We start from the raw sequence: 16,311 nt of genomic DNA, 5'->3' as shown, positions 1-16,311 counted from the left end.
GGACAGCAACTCATTTCTGTTAACCTAAATAATTTTTTTTATTGGAAACTCAAAGATAGTGAAGAGATCTACTCACATCAGGCATAACCTAAGTATAAACATTTTAAATACGAAATGTCTACAATGTTACATTGTAGTGATAGGTCTAAGCTAGAATTTTACAATCTAATTTGGACATCATATTTCACAAAACAATCACAGAATCATAGAATGTTTTGGGTTGGTATGGACCTTAATGATCATCTAGCTTGATGGTAAATACAGTCAATACAGTGAAGTAGTAGGTAAAGATCACTCAGAGAAATAGGATTATCTTGATACTGGGGCTTTTCATGTCAAACTTTTTAGTTTGTCACACCAAATGCCAAGAAGTCCACACTGATCACACATGGAAGCAGGAGAATGGCACAGGTCCGTCTGTTCTGTTTTCAAGGATTCTCTGTGTGTTTTTCAAGTTCAAATGCTGAATTAGTGAAACTGCTTGTGAAAAACAAAACTAAACCAAGAATAAACTCAAGGACACAAAAAAAATTAGGAAAACTTCACAATGTTTAGTAAACTTTTACCTTGCCCCTTTTTTCCTTTTTACTTTCCTCTTTCCCAAGACAGAACATCCTGTATGCAACAATTTTCAAGTAAAAAAAAGAAAAAAAAGCTAAGAACTACTGCATGCCAAGGAGAAATTGCAAGATATTTTTTGAGAATATAGCTAGGCTAAATGACACCTTCATCCACAGCATGAATACAGGCATATGAAGAACTACCCAGATACTTCTGAAGGCAAAGCAAAAAAAAAAAAAAATTATGCTTACCCAACATCCAACATAGCAGCAAAGGCTACTATGTGAAATCTAGTCTATTGTTCACTATGCTTATTGCTTTTTGCTTAATCCCAGTTCCTCTTCACTGGGGATCTCCTGAGTGTTCTTAGACAGGGTTTCGACTTGGACAACAGTAAAAAGGGTCTTGGGGTCTGCTCAGTGGAGGACTCCTATGTGGAGTTTTCTGGGATTGAGGGTGTTCGCAGCCTAACAAAAAACAAGGCTCAAAGTAAAACTACCTAAAATAAAGAAAGTGGGCATGGAGAGTGGAGAGTGTAATACTATTCTGTCTCAAGTGGTAACTACCAGTTGCCACATAAAATACCATTTTTATTTCAGTAACAATTGACTTTTCTGGGTTTAAAAGCGTCTTAAAATCATAGAATCATAGAATAGGGTTGGAAAGGACCTTAGATCATTTAGCTCCAACCCCTCTGCCATGGGCAGGGACACACCACCTTAAACCATGCCACCCAAGGCTTCTACCAATGTGGCCTTGAACACTGCCAGGGATGGAACATTCACAACCTCCCTGGGCAACCCATTCCAGTGCCTCACCACCCTAACAGGAAAGAATTCCTTCCTTATATCCAATCTAAACTTTCCCTGTTTAAATTTTAACCCGTTGCCCCTTGTCCTGTCACTACAGTCCCTAATGAATAGTCCATCCCCAGCATCACTATAGGCCCCCTTCAGATACTGGAAGGCTGCTATGAAGCATCCACGCAGCCTTCCCTTCTCCAGGATGAACAGCCCCAACTTCTTCAGCCTATCTTCATATGGGAAGTGCTCCAGTCCCCCCTGCTCATCCTCGTGGCCCTCCTCTGGACTTGTGCCAACTGTTCCATGTCCTTTTGATGTTGAGGACCAGAACTGTACACAGTACTCCAAGTGAGGTCTCATGAGAGCAGAGCAGAGGGGCAGGATCACCTCCTTTGACCTGCTGGTCACGTTGCTTTTGATGCAGCCCAGGATATGGCTGGCTTTCTGGGCTGCGAGTGCACACTGCTGACTCGTGTTCATTTTCTCATCGACCAACACTCCCAAGTCCTTCTCCGCAGGGCTGCTCTGAATCTCTTCTCTGCCCAACCTGTAGCTGTGCCTGGGATTGCTCCGACCCAGGTGTAGGACCTTGCACTTGGCATGGTTAAACTTCATGAGGTTGGCTTCAGCCCATCTTATAAGCGTGTCAAGGTCCCTCTGGATGGCATTCCTTCCCTCCAGCGTATCAACCGAACCACACAGCTTGGTGTCATCAGCAAACTTGCTGAGGGTGTAATCAATCCCACTGTCCATGTCACCAACAAAGATGTTGAACAAGACTGGTCCCAATACCGATCCCTGACGGACACCACTTGTTATTGATCTCCAGCCGGACATTGAACCATTGACCACAACTCTTTGTGTGCGGCCATCCAGCCAGTCCTTTATCCAGCAAGTGGTCCACCGATCAGATTGATGTCTCTTCAATTTAGGGACAAGGATGTCCTGTGGGACAGTGTCAAACGCTTTGGACAAGTCCAGGTAGATGACATCAACTACTTTGCCCTTATCCAAAGTTCTGTAGCCCCATCATAGAAGGCCAACAAATTGGTCAGGCAGGATTTCCCCTTGGTGAAGCCATGCTGGCTGTCACCAAGCACCTTGTTGATTTTCATGTGCCTTAACATGCCTTCCAGGAGAATGTGCTCCAAGATTTTGCCAGGCACAGAGGTGAGACTGACTGGTCTGTAATTCCCCGGGTCATCCATTTTCCCCTTCTTGAAAACAGGGGTTATATTTCCCTTTTTCCAGTTGTTGGCAACTTCACCTGACTGCCATGATTTCTCAAATATGATGGCCAGTGGCTTAGCAACTTCATTTGCCAGCTCCTTCAGGGACACGTGCATGGATTTCATCAGGTCCCATGGACTTGTGCAAGTTCAGGTTCTTAAGATGGTCTCGAACTAGGTCCTCTCCTACAGTGGGCGCAAAGTCTTCATTCTCACAGTCCCTGCATCTACCTTCCAGGTCTTGGGTGGTGTGGTCAGATCCTTCGCCAGTGAAGACCGAGGCAAAGAAGTCATTAACAACCTCAGCCTTCTCCAAAATCAGGGTAGCCAGTTCTCCTGATAGCTTCCAGAGAGGGCCTACGTTGTGCCTAGTCTGTCTTCTATTCTCTACACACCTATAGAATCCCTGTTATCCTTAACATCCTTAGCCAAGTTTAATTCTAACTGGGCCTTAGCTTTCCTAACCTGGTCCCTAGCTTCCCGGATAACATCCTTGTATATTCCCAGGATGCCTGTCCTTGCTTCCACCTTTTATTAGCCTCTTTTTTCCCTCTAAGTTTCCTCAGTAGCAACTTATCCATCCAAGGAGGTCTCCTGGTTCTCCTGCTGCACTTCCTTCTAGTTGGGATGCAACACTCCTGAGCTTGCAGTTGGTGATCCTTGAATATCAACCAACAGCCTTGGGCCCCCTGCCCTCTAGGGCTATATCCCATGGAACCTTACTAAGCAGGTTCCTAAAGAGGCAGAAGTCTAACAGCCAAAATCTGCTCTCTAGTCTTGATGTTGGCAAGATCCTTATGCCAAAAAGATCTGTCTTAAAGAAGGAAGTTGCCATGATAGGTAACTTGTTCACAGAATATCCCCATCTTCTTATTACAACTTTGTAGGCTGGTATTTCTCAGCCTTGAATGTTTAACCCGGTGGGAAGAGAAGATCTGCTTAGTGGCAGTCTGCAGAGCTATCATATCTGTTACTAGGCAATCATTTATTGTGCATGAAAAGATGGGAGTGTGAGGAAAATGTACTTCACAAGATACTTTTCAAGTGTTGTATATTTATTGCATTTATGACATAATGGGAGTGATTCTAAAGAGGGGAAATGTTTTGACTATATTGTGGTTTACTGGTACCTGCTAGCCCAGTGCTAAAAAGTGCAAAACCCATCAGAGCAAACAAATATGTGACTGCTTAGAAATGTCAATTTGACTGCAACAGAGGGTGGTATTGTGCAATATCTTGTCTGTCAGAGAAAGGTTTATGAATAGTCACCTTAAAGACAAAGAGAGGAGCTGTCAACAATCAGCTGTCAAGTATATCATATCTTTTTTTCCTGTCCAATACACCAAATCCTGTTGATTGCAGGAATCATCACACACTTCAGCCTTTTTGGAGACTGAAAAATATGTTAGTATAGACAATGTAATCAGTGAATATAAAGCTACGCTGGGTATCAATCAAAAGAGGAACCTGTAGTCTCAGTTACAGAAATAAATAATTATGGCCAAATCCTTGCTGTATGTATTGCTCTAGCAACACAAACACACGGGGCTAGCTTCTCTCATATCAATCTATGATCAAAAAACTCTGTTGAAATATCTCTGTTCTGTTTTTACACAGCAGAGTGTAATAGAAAGAGTGAAAAAGCATTCCAGCCTCCATGAAAATTTCAGAAGTTATAAATTCCTTCCATCTTGCTTCACATTTCAGAGACAAGTATACCCATTTCACATTGAAGCCATCATATCATTTTTGTCAAATTGGGAGTGTGAGGAAATGATAATCAGGCAGATAATATTAAATGAGTTTTAGTTTTAACTGAAGATAAAGTGTTCCTATGTACTCTATTTCCATAGAGGAAACCTAAGGAGAAATATTTAAGTTATATAACTCTTAACAAAATCTCCAGAAGCTGTTTGGAATGATTGATTTAGCTATGAGAATAAAGTTTTAGCCCAAATGTTGCCATAAGTAATTGCTGATTGTGGAAATAATTACATCTATAAAATGCAATTCCTAACAATTATCTAACGAAACATTTTCTCAGAATATGTCTATGTATGAAGTGTTTCCACAAAATATCATTAAAAAAAAAAAAAAAAACAGCTCTGGAATATCATGAAAACAGCCATGAATCAGCCATTTGATTGAAAGCAGGGCTGGGATGTATTGGGCTAAATGACAACACACTATAAAAAGGAGGAAAAAACAGAACCAAATATTTAATAGGTACCTACCCGATGAACAGTGCTTGAATGCTAGAATTTGTGATATAAATGATTGTTTTAACTTTTTCTGATGCATAAAAAAAAACCCACAGAAGTATTAAATAAGATATTGTTACTTTCTACTCAAGCATTTATAAAATACATTTACCTCACTTAAACATTAAATTTGTGGTGATTGTGACCACTTGTAGGCATTTTTGCCTCTTCAAATTTTAGCTGTTCTTACATATTTCTTATTAAGAGCTGAAATAGATTTAGTTTCTACATACTGAGAAATAGTTTGTTCTTATAAAAAGTTCTGGTTTACAACTTGTATGCAGCTTAAGTGGCATTAACATTACTGTATCACACTGTTAAAAATGTTGCAAATCCTGTTGTAAGTTTTAAAAATGGTGCTTTTCTGATAGTTCAGTCTTACAGGGATTGTAAAAGTAAGCATATTTTTTCTTTTTAATAAGCACTTGTGATGAATAAATGCTGTCAAATACCAGGAGGTAACAGAGCCGTAAATGTTCACGTGTAACTGGGTCATGTAGCTGACTGAAAGTCTTGAATTAACACATGAAAAATAAAACATAGAAAGTATTTCCTTACCTTGTCTCTCTACCACTATGTCATTTGCATTTAAAGTGCTGACACTAGAGGTCTTTTAAATCAATAATTAAGAAAAAAAAATGAAAAAGTTACTGTATGTTTTTTGTAACACAAATGACTAAAAGAAATAACCATGTATATTTATCTTTAATTTTAAACCTATATTAATCAGATATAAACAAATTATGTGGCCAATAAAATGAATATAAAGAGGAACTTCTCATGGAAGCCAGCATTTCTGTATATAAATAGAAGCAGGGGTGTTGCAACAAAACAAAATAAATTATTAAGGGTTTTTAACTTTCTCCACAAGTTTACAGAACATTAAAATGCATTAATCTCTGTGCATGTTAGTAATTGTGAAGTGGAAGAGGTCATAGTCTGATTCCCACCCATTCCATGTGAAAGATTTAGAATCACATGCAGAAAGGCATTAAGTGAAGGGCAAAATGTGAATCTACCCCAGAAGAAATTAGTCTTTCAAAACACTGTTAAAGGAGGGAAACAGGACTGATCCATTCTGTATTCATTCTGTTAGAGGTACTGCAACTAATTGTGTTTGTAATTCAGGTGGCTAAATCTGATCTAACTTAGAAGTCTGTAAAAGAAAAAAGATAAAATATTTGAATATGTGTATATATTCTATATGTATATATATTTTGTCTGTGTATATATATATGCATGCATAAAACGTTTTACAGTAAAGAAAATACGTTGATCTAAAGGGTAAAAGAGAAAAGGATTAATAAAACTTTATAATGATGATGCTATGATTATTAATAATAATTTTAATACTTTACTAAGGATCATTCAACAAAATCAGAGAAACACAGATTTGTGTTGTAAGGGACCTTAAAGATCATCTTGTTCCAACACCCCTGCCACAAGAAGGGACACCTTCAATATGAAGGTAAACGATATGATAAAATATATCAAATTATTTTATATTAAATGAGACAGGCAATGACATAATATCTGTTATTCTGAGGAGAAAACTGTAGCAGAGTTGCTGAAACAGTGATTTGAGGTCACAAAGCTAGTCAATGACAACAGCCAGATGAAGAACTGAATAACCACTGCACAGGGAGAACGTAATGACAGGGCTTATCTATTCAAAAAAAATCAAGCAGAAAGAATAGCACACATCAAGAGTGAAAGCCGTTTGAAGAAATCCCTTATTTTGAATATTATCAAAACCTGAAGTTCTATCATAAACCATCTCCAAATGGTCAACAAGACCGTGGTCAGCATTTAAGCCAGCTGAAATCATAAAATAAACAAAAAATAAGTTTTACTTTGTGTACTGTGTGCTTCTCCAAAGTACAGAGTAATTCTTTAGTCATCATTGAAGACTCCAGTTCTCCCAAAAATCTCCTTTTTATCATGAAATTAATACAAAATTATCATTGATACATTCAGATCTTTATCTGCTTTCACCAGAAGCAAATGCTTTGACAACCTGAGTTGTTAAACTAACATGAGTTTAACTTAGTTTAACTCATTCTTTATGCACTTCCTTCTGGGCTTCTTTTTCATTGATATTTGGTCTGAGAGTCGGAAAAAAAAAAAAAAAGATGAAATCTCTCTTAAGTAACTCCCACACTGTCTAATGTCTCCTTATTAATCTGACTTCATCTGATCAGCTTGCAGATTCAGCTATTGAGTTAAACATACCCTCAATGAAGCAACACTCTTCAGGGCTTTATACTTGGTTTGTGCCTTACATTTTGGCTATTCTAAGCACTACTTCTCTATCTTGGAATTTTCATCTGAAGCCCCAGGCAGACTTATCCTTGCTCTCCTCTGAGCCATAGTCTTCATGCTTAATCAGACAGGTGCAATCAGCCTGTGGTTTATGCAGAACGTGAAGCCCATCTCAGGCCCCCTCCAAATGGCATTACACTTAAAAGATTCTGTTGTGCCAGGAAAGTAATTATGTTGTTTTGATAATTATTACAGCTATGGCCTAAATAACCAGTATCAAAGGACCTTAGTGACTCTTCAAATCAAACAGTGATTTCACCTACCTTCAACAACTGTTAATTTGGAAGTTTAGCTTTAGATAAACATTTAAGGTATTTAAAGAGTTACCATTTAAAAACCACAGTCTGAAATGAGTATTGAGGAATTAACAGATTTCTTTTTGTGAGGTCTGTATGGTGTTTACTTTATTTATCAGATTGCAAAGCAGGGTCTTAAGAAAAATGCATCTTTTAAAATGATGATTTGAAGCTTTGTGGTAGAGATCATTGTGATTCAATAAGCATGGAACTCAGAATCATCACTTCTTAGGTTTGAGATCCATTCATATAAAAGTAAATATGTTTTAAGGATAGTAAATATCTTAATTTTTTTTAATATTACTGGAAACAAAGAATAGTTTAACTGCTTAGGACTTCCTGAAAAACATTCAATCCTGATCTGTAGAAATATGTCTACAAGTATACATATCTACATGAATATATGCACATAAAATTGTGATTAAAAAGAGTAAAACACTCCTTTTATTGATGTATTTTTCAGACCATTGTGGATGACCCACAGCTGGAAACAGTTCAGTATAACTTCAGTCAATGCAATACATGTCCAAAGTTAGGGCAATGGGTAACCAAACATGTACAAAGACATCAGATTTAAAAAACAAAAGAAACCAGACCCTCCATCCCTGTTCCCCCCATCCTAGTCCCCATCCGCTTCCCCAGTCCCTCTAACATTCCTATTCTAATGTGGCAGTTGTAGATGCTGGGTCTGGGAGGACATGAAGTGTAAAAGAAGCAAAAATTACAGTGGCCAGACTTGCATGCCTTCTCAAACCAGCACCTCCTATTATCTCTGAGATAAAGTACTTGCCTATACAAACCATTGATCTCTTTTACTAGAGTATTTCTCACATGCCTATTAATGTAAAGCTGAGTCCAGACCAATTAGTTGTGTGGAGGTTAAGACATAATTTGTCCATATGATGAGCTCTTGCTGCTTTTATTCCTGCCTACCTCTGTGACCATCTTTTGGAACAACACTACATTTTGAGTGCCTCTGAAACAGAAAGAGATACAGCATACAGAAAGAGATTTCAGTCAGAAGATTTTAGTGAGAGAAAAATACCCTTTCTTATTATGAAACGTTTAAAATAATGATGGATTTGCCACCTGTTCCAGAGTTTGATTAAAGTGACAGTGTTTAATTTTATAATGTGCTAATTTCTGACCTGTGGACATAATTGATGACAATAGTCCCTTCCTGAAACCTGTATCTTGTATTGTGGAACAGCCAAATGACAGGGTACAGCAAAACATGAAAATCCCAGTTTGGCTTTTTTCATCAGGCTGGAAACCTGCAACCCAGCTGTTGATTTGGAGAATAGAGAGAGGAAAACAAACAAATTATATGTGCTGTGAAATCCAGTTCTTTGTGCAGAAGTAAGAATTTAACTACTGTTTTGGATTTAATTAAACTAGTAAATGGGGCACAGAAGATGTAGAAGGTATGCACTCGAGAAAACATCTCTGGTTTCCAGTACTCCCTCATGGCAATGGGGAGAATTATGTCGAATTAATTTCCCTATATTGCGTTTGTATCAGCAGAACCAAAAGACTACTGAGAACTCTGCTGAACTCTTCCTGAATGAAAACCAGATTTACCCTTACCTACTAAGTCAAAATCAGCACCTGCAGCTGATGTCAGCAGTGTTTTTCACAATAACATTCTCTAGAGAATTTGTAACAATAGGCGGCTGAACACAAGGACCAGATGCTGCAAAACAGAAGATAAGAAATGTAAATGTCATTTGCCTTGTTTAATATACAGTCACTTAGGTTACCAACACACAGAGTTTTGCTGTTTAATTAAGAAGTTTGTGCTGATGTCACAAATTCAAGTCGGGTAAATAAATTGCCATTTAACACATGCATAAAACTTTTGATTAAACACATATAAGTAGGAAATAAAAGCAGTGCAGATACAACTACTGCAATCCACACTGAAGCACTACTGCAGTTATTGATATCTTTTGAGTTTTTAATTATTTAAAATGCTAATGAAGGAGAATAATGGCTGCCATTTTTGCTCTATGCTAGCTTCTGTAAATGTCAAAGGTCTGAAATCATATATTGGGGGCACTGTTTGATATCCTACCTGTCACTACCATTCAACATATTTTCTGCGAGATTTTAAGGTTGGTTGGGATGCTGCAAGCTCTTATTTCAAGTACACTTCTTGCATTTTAGGGATGAATTAATTTGTTGTGGTTTAGGTAATACTTCACAATTACTACCTTCTTTCCCACCTCTGTATGCATAACCTTCTTTATTTGGAGTAAGCTTAGAGTGATAATTACGGTCATTTCCTGGGCTCAGATCAATTTGTGCTTTAATACATACTGGGTAGAATTGGAAAAGTCAATCTTTTTTTCTCTTCCACAGCTTCAGAATAAGTAGCACAGTAAAATCACCATATATAAATAGAAATGAGATGTAAATAGGCACATGGATTTGCAAAAGTAACATAAACATGTGCTTGTGTTTTCTTGTATCTATCTTGCATGATTCCTCCCTCAGCCCAGGAGCTTTATCTAGAAAATGTGATTAAAAGCTGTTTGAGGAATCCTAAAATAGAAAAATTTTCTTTTTCCCCTTTCATTTCAGAAAGGGTCACTTTGGACACACCTGAATAGCATATGTTTCCCTGTTCTTTCCCATTGCTTACTATTTATGCTTATTGTTTTCACATTCAAGAAGACATAAGCATGTTTGAAAGAATCATGCTATAATCAGTTAACAACATTTAGCCAAGTTGATTGTTTATGCCAGGTACAGTCTGTTATAGTTTTGGCATATATTTTCCAGAGTCAGTAGGTCTGGCTATATTACAACCGAAACTCAACATTTTCTAGCTGACAAACTATTAATATAGCACTTCATTGTGTTAATTTTATGGAAAAGATTTCCAATCTGAAATTATGCGTGGCTTTAGTCTTTTGCCTTAAGCCATAAAGCAAGCAGTGGTACGAAAGGTAGTCTGGCATGTGAGAAAGCACCTTAGCTGCACCAGGAGCTATGACTTCAAATATACAGTGTTTTGGGGGAAAGAGGGAATTTTTTCCATCTGAAGCATAAATTACAGATCAAATATAAAAGAACAGAGATGTCCTCAGATAGCTGCATTAAGGTTTAACAAAACTTGAAATAGAAAAACTTTTAGTATAAAAAGACAATACCAATGTAACTCTTGGTTCGGCTTTCATTTTCACAGGAGGGCAAAAAAAAATATCTTTGTCTTCCTAGCTTCAATTTTCCTCTGCTGACTTGTGATAGTCTCAATCCAAAATAACTGGCACCATTTGCAGTTCATATTTTTATTGTTTTGGCTCCAGGAACTGGAAGATAAAAAAACCCCAGCAACCAAACCCTAATGTCCTATTTCTTTGAGAAAGACCTTTGAATTATACACATTGCAACAAAACCCTATCCAGCCAAAACTAACAAAAAGCATGCAGTCAGTGACTGTTCCAAGCATCTGATATATATATATATATATATAACTATACACAAATTGACCATTTTAATTTTTTTTTTGTGTACATACAGATGCAATCTAAATTTACTGGTGAAGGTGGAAATAAATAAGAGAGAAGACTGCAGTAGACTCCTGAGAAATTGCTTTACTCAACTATAATGTGAAAAAGGAGCTAAACCCTTTAGATTATCATAGCTATGATATAAGTTAAATTTAAAAAATGCTGTAAGGACATTAAAATTTCATAGTATAATATGTAGGAATTTTGCTCAAGAACTTCTACTTACACACAACCGTAGAAAGAAAGGATGAAAACCCAGGTTTCTGGAATTTGGGCCTGGGCATGGGGATGCTCATGTATTTACTTGGCCTCCATGTCAGATATCAATCTAAGTTTGTTACACATCTGAAAAAAACAAATCCAAAACCAAAGAATTTCTGACTTTAAAACTCTGTATTTAAAGAGGCACCATTTGTGCCTGCCATGTGCACCTGCATTCTAGGTGTGAACACAGCTCCATGCAGCCCTATTCCCTTGAAATACCCTTGAAGAGGTTCTCTTGTGTTCTGATAGTAGTTTCACTACAGCAACTTCAAAATAAGCATGGCCTTCATCTTCCACTAACAATGCATATGTACCAATTTAGTGATTCTAAAAAAAAAAAAAAAATAGAGTTCATTTGACCACGATAACACCCTAAGTTCACTTTAAAACTAAGGAAAGAACATTGTTCATTATTTCTAGAAGGCATTTACAGGAAAACAGGGTCTGAGACAGAAGACCATGGGATATGAAGATTCATCTGCTGGAGACAGCTCTGTGGTTGGAGGCAGCTGAGGTAAGAAGTCTGTGGGTTAGCCGTTTTTCTATACCATGATACAGAGGCACACTGTAAACCATCAAAGTTGTGAGTTCTTATTACAGTACCTACTACGATGTAAAATTGGATCTACCCTCTCCTGGATGTGTCTTCATCCTTCATTTCCCCTCATCCTTCTCCACAAGAGAGAACACACCTCTTTTCTGAATTTAGGAAACCAAATAAATTTTTTCATTGTATTTATTCATAACGATCTCAACAGTCATAAGTAGTTCATCTTGCTCATTTTTCCCCTTTTCTTCTGCAACAATAGTTGTACAGAAATAAATTGCAAATGAAATCTAAAGTCTGTCTGTTTCTTACTTCTAAATGAGGAAAATTCATTCATATAAATATATGATTTGTTAACTGCGTCCATTGATTCTCCCCTTTTCTACTGATTATATGTATGCCTAACTTCAAAATATTACTGTCTATTACAAAGAGCTGAGAACCAGATCAGCTTCATAGTTTACAGGAAATTTAATAAATTATAATTGAATTAATAAGAAAGTCTTTTAAACCAATTTTTAACATGCTTTTAAACATATAAGAAACTCTATTCTAAGGTTATGTGGACCACTTGCTGGATAAAGGACTGGCTGGATGGCCGCACACAAAGAGTTGTGGTCAATGGTTCAATGTCCGGCTGGAGATCAATAACAAGTGGTGTCCGTCAGGGATCGGTGTTGGGACCAGTCTTGTCCAAAATCTTTGTTGGTGACATGGACAGTGGGATTGATTACGCCCTCAGCAAGTTTGCTGATGACACCAAGCTGTGTGGTTCGGTTGATACACTGGAGGGAAGGAATGCCATCCAGAGGGACCTTGACACGCTTATAAGATGGGCTGAAGCCAACCTCATGAAGTTTAACCATGCCAAGTGCAAGGTCCTACACCTGGGTCGGAGCAATCCCAGGCACAGCTACAGGTTGGGCAGAGAAGAGATTCAGAGCAACCCTGCGGAGAAGGACTTGGGAGTGTTGGTCGATGAGAAAATGAACACGAGCCAGCAGTGTGCGCTCGCAGCCCAGAAAGGCAACTGTATCCTGGGCTGCATCAAAAGCAACGTGACCAGCAGGTCAAAGGAGGTGATCCTGCCCCTCTACTCTGCTCTCGTGAGACCTCACTTGGAGTATCGTGTGCAGTTCTGGTGTCCACAACATAAAAAGGACCTGGAACAGTTGGCACAAGTCCAGAGGAGGGCCACAAGGATGATCGGGGGGGAACTGGAGCACTTCCCATATGAAGATAGGCTGAAGAAGTTGGGGCTGTTCAGCCTGGAGAAGAGAAGGCTGCGTGGATGCTTCATAGCAGCCTTCCAGTATCTGAAGGGGGCCTATAGTGATGCTGGGGATGGACTATTCATTAGGGACTGTAATGGGTAATGGGAGAAGGGGTAACGGGTTCAAACTTAAACAGGGAAAGTTTAGATTGGATATAAGGAAGGAATTCTTTCCTGTTAGGGTGGTGAGGCACTGGAATGGGTTGCCCAGGGAGGTTGTGAATGTTCCTTCCCTGGCAGTGTTCAAGACCAGGCTGGACAAAGCCTTGGGTGGCACAGTTTAAAGTGATGTGTCCCTGCCCATGGCAGGGGGGTTGGAACTAGATGATCTTAAGGTCCTTTCCAACTCTAATCCTTACATGATTCTGTGATTCTAAGGTGACATTTTTTTCTATTTCCTCTGTGTTTTTTCTGGCCACCCCATAACAATTCCTGACGTTGATAATCTATGAGATATCTTTTCCTTCCAAAGAATGCTTCAATCATCTTCTCTACTGTGTATAATAACAGCAGTTTTGAGAGAAGTTATGGATTAGCCTTGGACATAGTAAGGATGCATATTCAAATAAAATACTTTCTGAAACCAGGGAATTATGTCTTATAACCGCTATTTGCTGATAAATATTGAGCGCTACATGAGAGTGAAGTGTAAGCTAAAGGAGCAAGATACTTAATTTAGAGGAAATAGGATTATGCTACATAATGCTGAGACAATCTGTTGTTTGCTTACTCATTTACTTACTGGAAATTACACTAACAAGGACTCACGTAAATTTATGTCAAGACTTCTTTTGAGAACATCAAGATCTCTATTATCACATCACATAAACATTCAGTTTCACAGAACTGGACAGACAAACTAATTTGAGATGCACACTTTTCTTACGTAAATAAAGAAAAAAGATTGAAAGAGCATTTATAAGTAGGCCTATATTTAAAAGATGTACATTGTGACAGAAATAGCCAGTTCTTACTCCCAATGTCTTATTGGGGACTCCAATGACATTACCAATGTCTTTGTCTCTGGTGATTCTCAGGAAAAAACATGTTGAGAACCTGTTTAACCAGCCACACAATAGACTACAGAAAAAGAAATATGTGTAAAGGAATATTAAGAAATCAAGATACTCATCATTGCATCCTCTAAATTATGTCTTCATTCCAATGTGTTTCCGTTGAATTGATGCTTGATTTTGTATGGAATTGGAATGGCATTCATTAATGATGTGATCACTACATACTGAGAAATCTAATAACATATTACCTGATTTAGGGGTTTGTTTGTTTACTTTCCCTTAGGTGACCTGGCAGCTCTTTAAAGATATTGCAGAATGAACAATTTATGATATGAGAAAGGACATGTTTGACAAGTTCATTTTTCCACCCATATATAGGTTTTGCTTCTAACATACCCTACCCTAAATAGAGGAAAATGATCATGTACAGTAAAAGAAGATAAAATATTTCAAGAGGAATTGCTTTCTGCTAATAGTAAATGGTAGATCCCCCAGAGCTGCTGAGTCAGCAGAATATAGAGGGGAAACTACAGCAAAGACTACTTCAAATCAAATAGATGGTTACTATTTTTCCAATGTGAATATCTGAGCCTTCTTCACAGTTATGAACAGTTTGCTAATAAAAAAAATAAAATAAATCACAAACCATTTTATATATGAAACTCTTTAACTGCAAATAGGATTTAGAAAATTGTTCTTGTTCCTTGGTTTTAATGAATAGAGGGCATGAGATTTTGTAAACTTATTATGAATATTTTTGCATGTGATTTGCTGTAGGTTTTCTGTAGAACAATTAAAATTTGAAAAGCTCAAGCCATATTTCATGTTATAAGTTAAAAATATTTGAGCAGTTTCTAGAAGTTTACCAAACATAAAGAAACACAATATAGATTGGTCAAAATTAAATTACAGTATCCTTTTTGAAAATATTTATGTCCCTATAGTTATTTTGCATAAACATCTGGAATCTTATGTGGAGTTTTTCTGTCTCCTATGTTAAAAGCATAGTTTGTAATTATATAGTGAGACAATGCTATGATTATTCTGTTTTACACAGTTACTGTTTTATAAGGTGCTGGACAATGTTTTGTTTCATTCATTTGTTCTTCATTATGAATATGGTCCCTTCTTTTTTTTATATAAGAATCTTTTATATATATAGGAATTAGAAGAGGAATTAGAACATGTAGAATAAGCTATAGTTTGCAAGTGTACTTCAAATGAGCTTACCTACAGTAATTTAGCAATAGGAGGTGGAAATCTTCATTGCTAGGAAATCATGTTCTACACCAAATTTACCGTGCTTGAAGATTCTGTTTATCATTTAGTTGAAATAGGAGATCAGTAGGAAGCTTCAAATACCCATCGCAATATGAGCTACTTGACATCTTTTTAGATAGTTTATACAGACAGATAAACTAAACCTATTCTCTGAGGTTCTATGTATAGTTGAGAAGCAGGGTAAGGGACTAGCAATGGAGAAATGCAATTTTTTTTCCCAGAACTACTTGTTAGTGCAGAAAAGATCACTGGTCCTAATGCTTGCTCATCTTCACCCCATTTTAAGAGGTTGCTGACCCTGGACTACCAGCAGAACTGTTCATATGAGCAAAGTGAGGTTGGCAAGCTAACAGTATTTACATTCAGAGCCTGGATCTCTGTTACTCATCTGCATCTGTCTTCTTTTATTATACAGGACCTCTTCTCAGCAGATGACCAGCTCTTCAAGTCTAGAAAGAGTTTGAAGGAATTAAAAAAATTAAATAGTAAAATTTGCAATCTTAGTATGTAATGTGCTAACTTTAAATCAGTTTATAGTCTCTGAAAAACTCTTTAGTGTAGCAGAATTGCCGTGAAAAAGCATTTAGCAGGTCTTCAAATATGAACTACATTATACCACACTTTTAAGTAACATTATAATAAAATAACATTCCAGTTATATTTTCTGATAAAATGCATATTATGTACTTAATATTTCTGATAAAGTTCCACATATATAATATATCCCTGTTTAAACTAAGAAGTTTGGTTTCTGCTCTAAAACATGGTAAACAATATAAAAATATCCTGATCCATGGGGCTGATCCCTCACCAAGTTCCCAGACACAGCTTTTGATAAGGCTAGTCCCCCAGGCTAGCTGAGGATGTTAAGGAGGCATGTAACAACGCAGGGCATCGTAACTGGTACTTGGACTTTTTAAAGACTCAAAAAGAAGTGGACCTG

At 37.4% G+C, this 16,311-nt stretch overlaps 1 protein-coding gene across 3 annotated transcripts in view; it reads left to right on the top strand.

The window, feature by feature from the left end:
- CDH9 (cadherin 9) overlaps positions 1-16,311 on the top strand; it is a 95,683-nt gene that overhangs the window by 37,061 nt on the left and 42,311 nt on the right. The window contains exon 1 of one of the 3 annotated variants that reach the window (XM_062617701.1): positions 11,640-11,765. The exons of the other annotated variants lie outside the window; for them this stretch is intronic. Coding sequence (XP_062473685.1) covers positions 11,718-11,765 — 48 coding nt within the window. The 5' untranslated portion in view covers positions 11,640-11,717. Of the gene's footprint in view, positions 1-11,639; positions 11,766-16,311 lie in introns of those variants that run through there. 3 annotated transcript variants of the gene reach the window in all.

This window comes from Pezoporus occidentalis, unplaced genomic scaffold (assembly GCF_034315485.1).
Source record: "Pezoporus occidentalis ecotype Australia unplaced genomic scaffold, CSIRO_AGI_Poc_V1 ctg2, whole genome shotgun sequence".
Classification (NCBI taxonomy): domain Eukaryota; kingdom Metazoa; phylum Chordata; class Aves; order Psittaciformes; family Psittacidae; genus Pezoporus; species Pezoporus occidentalis.
Note: the sequence above shows the minus strand (reverse complement) of the source record. Positions and strands in the feature narration are given on the sequence as shown.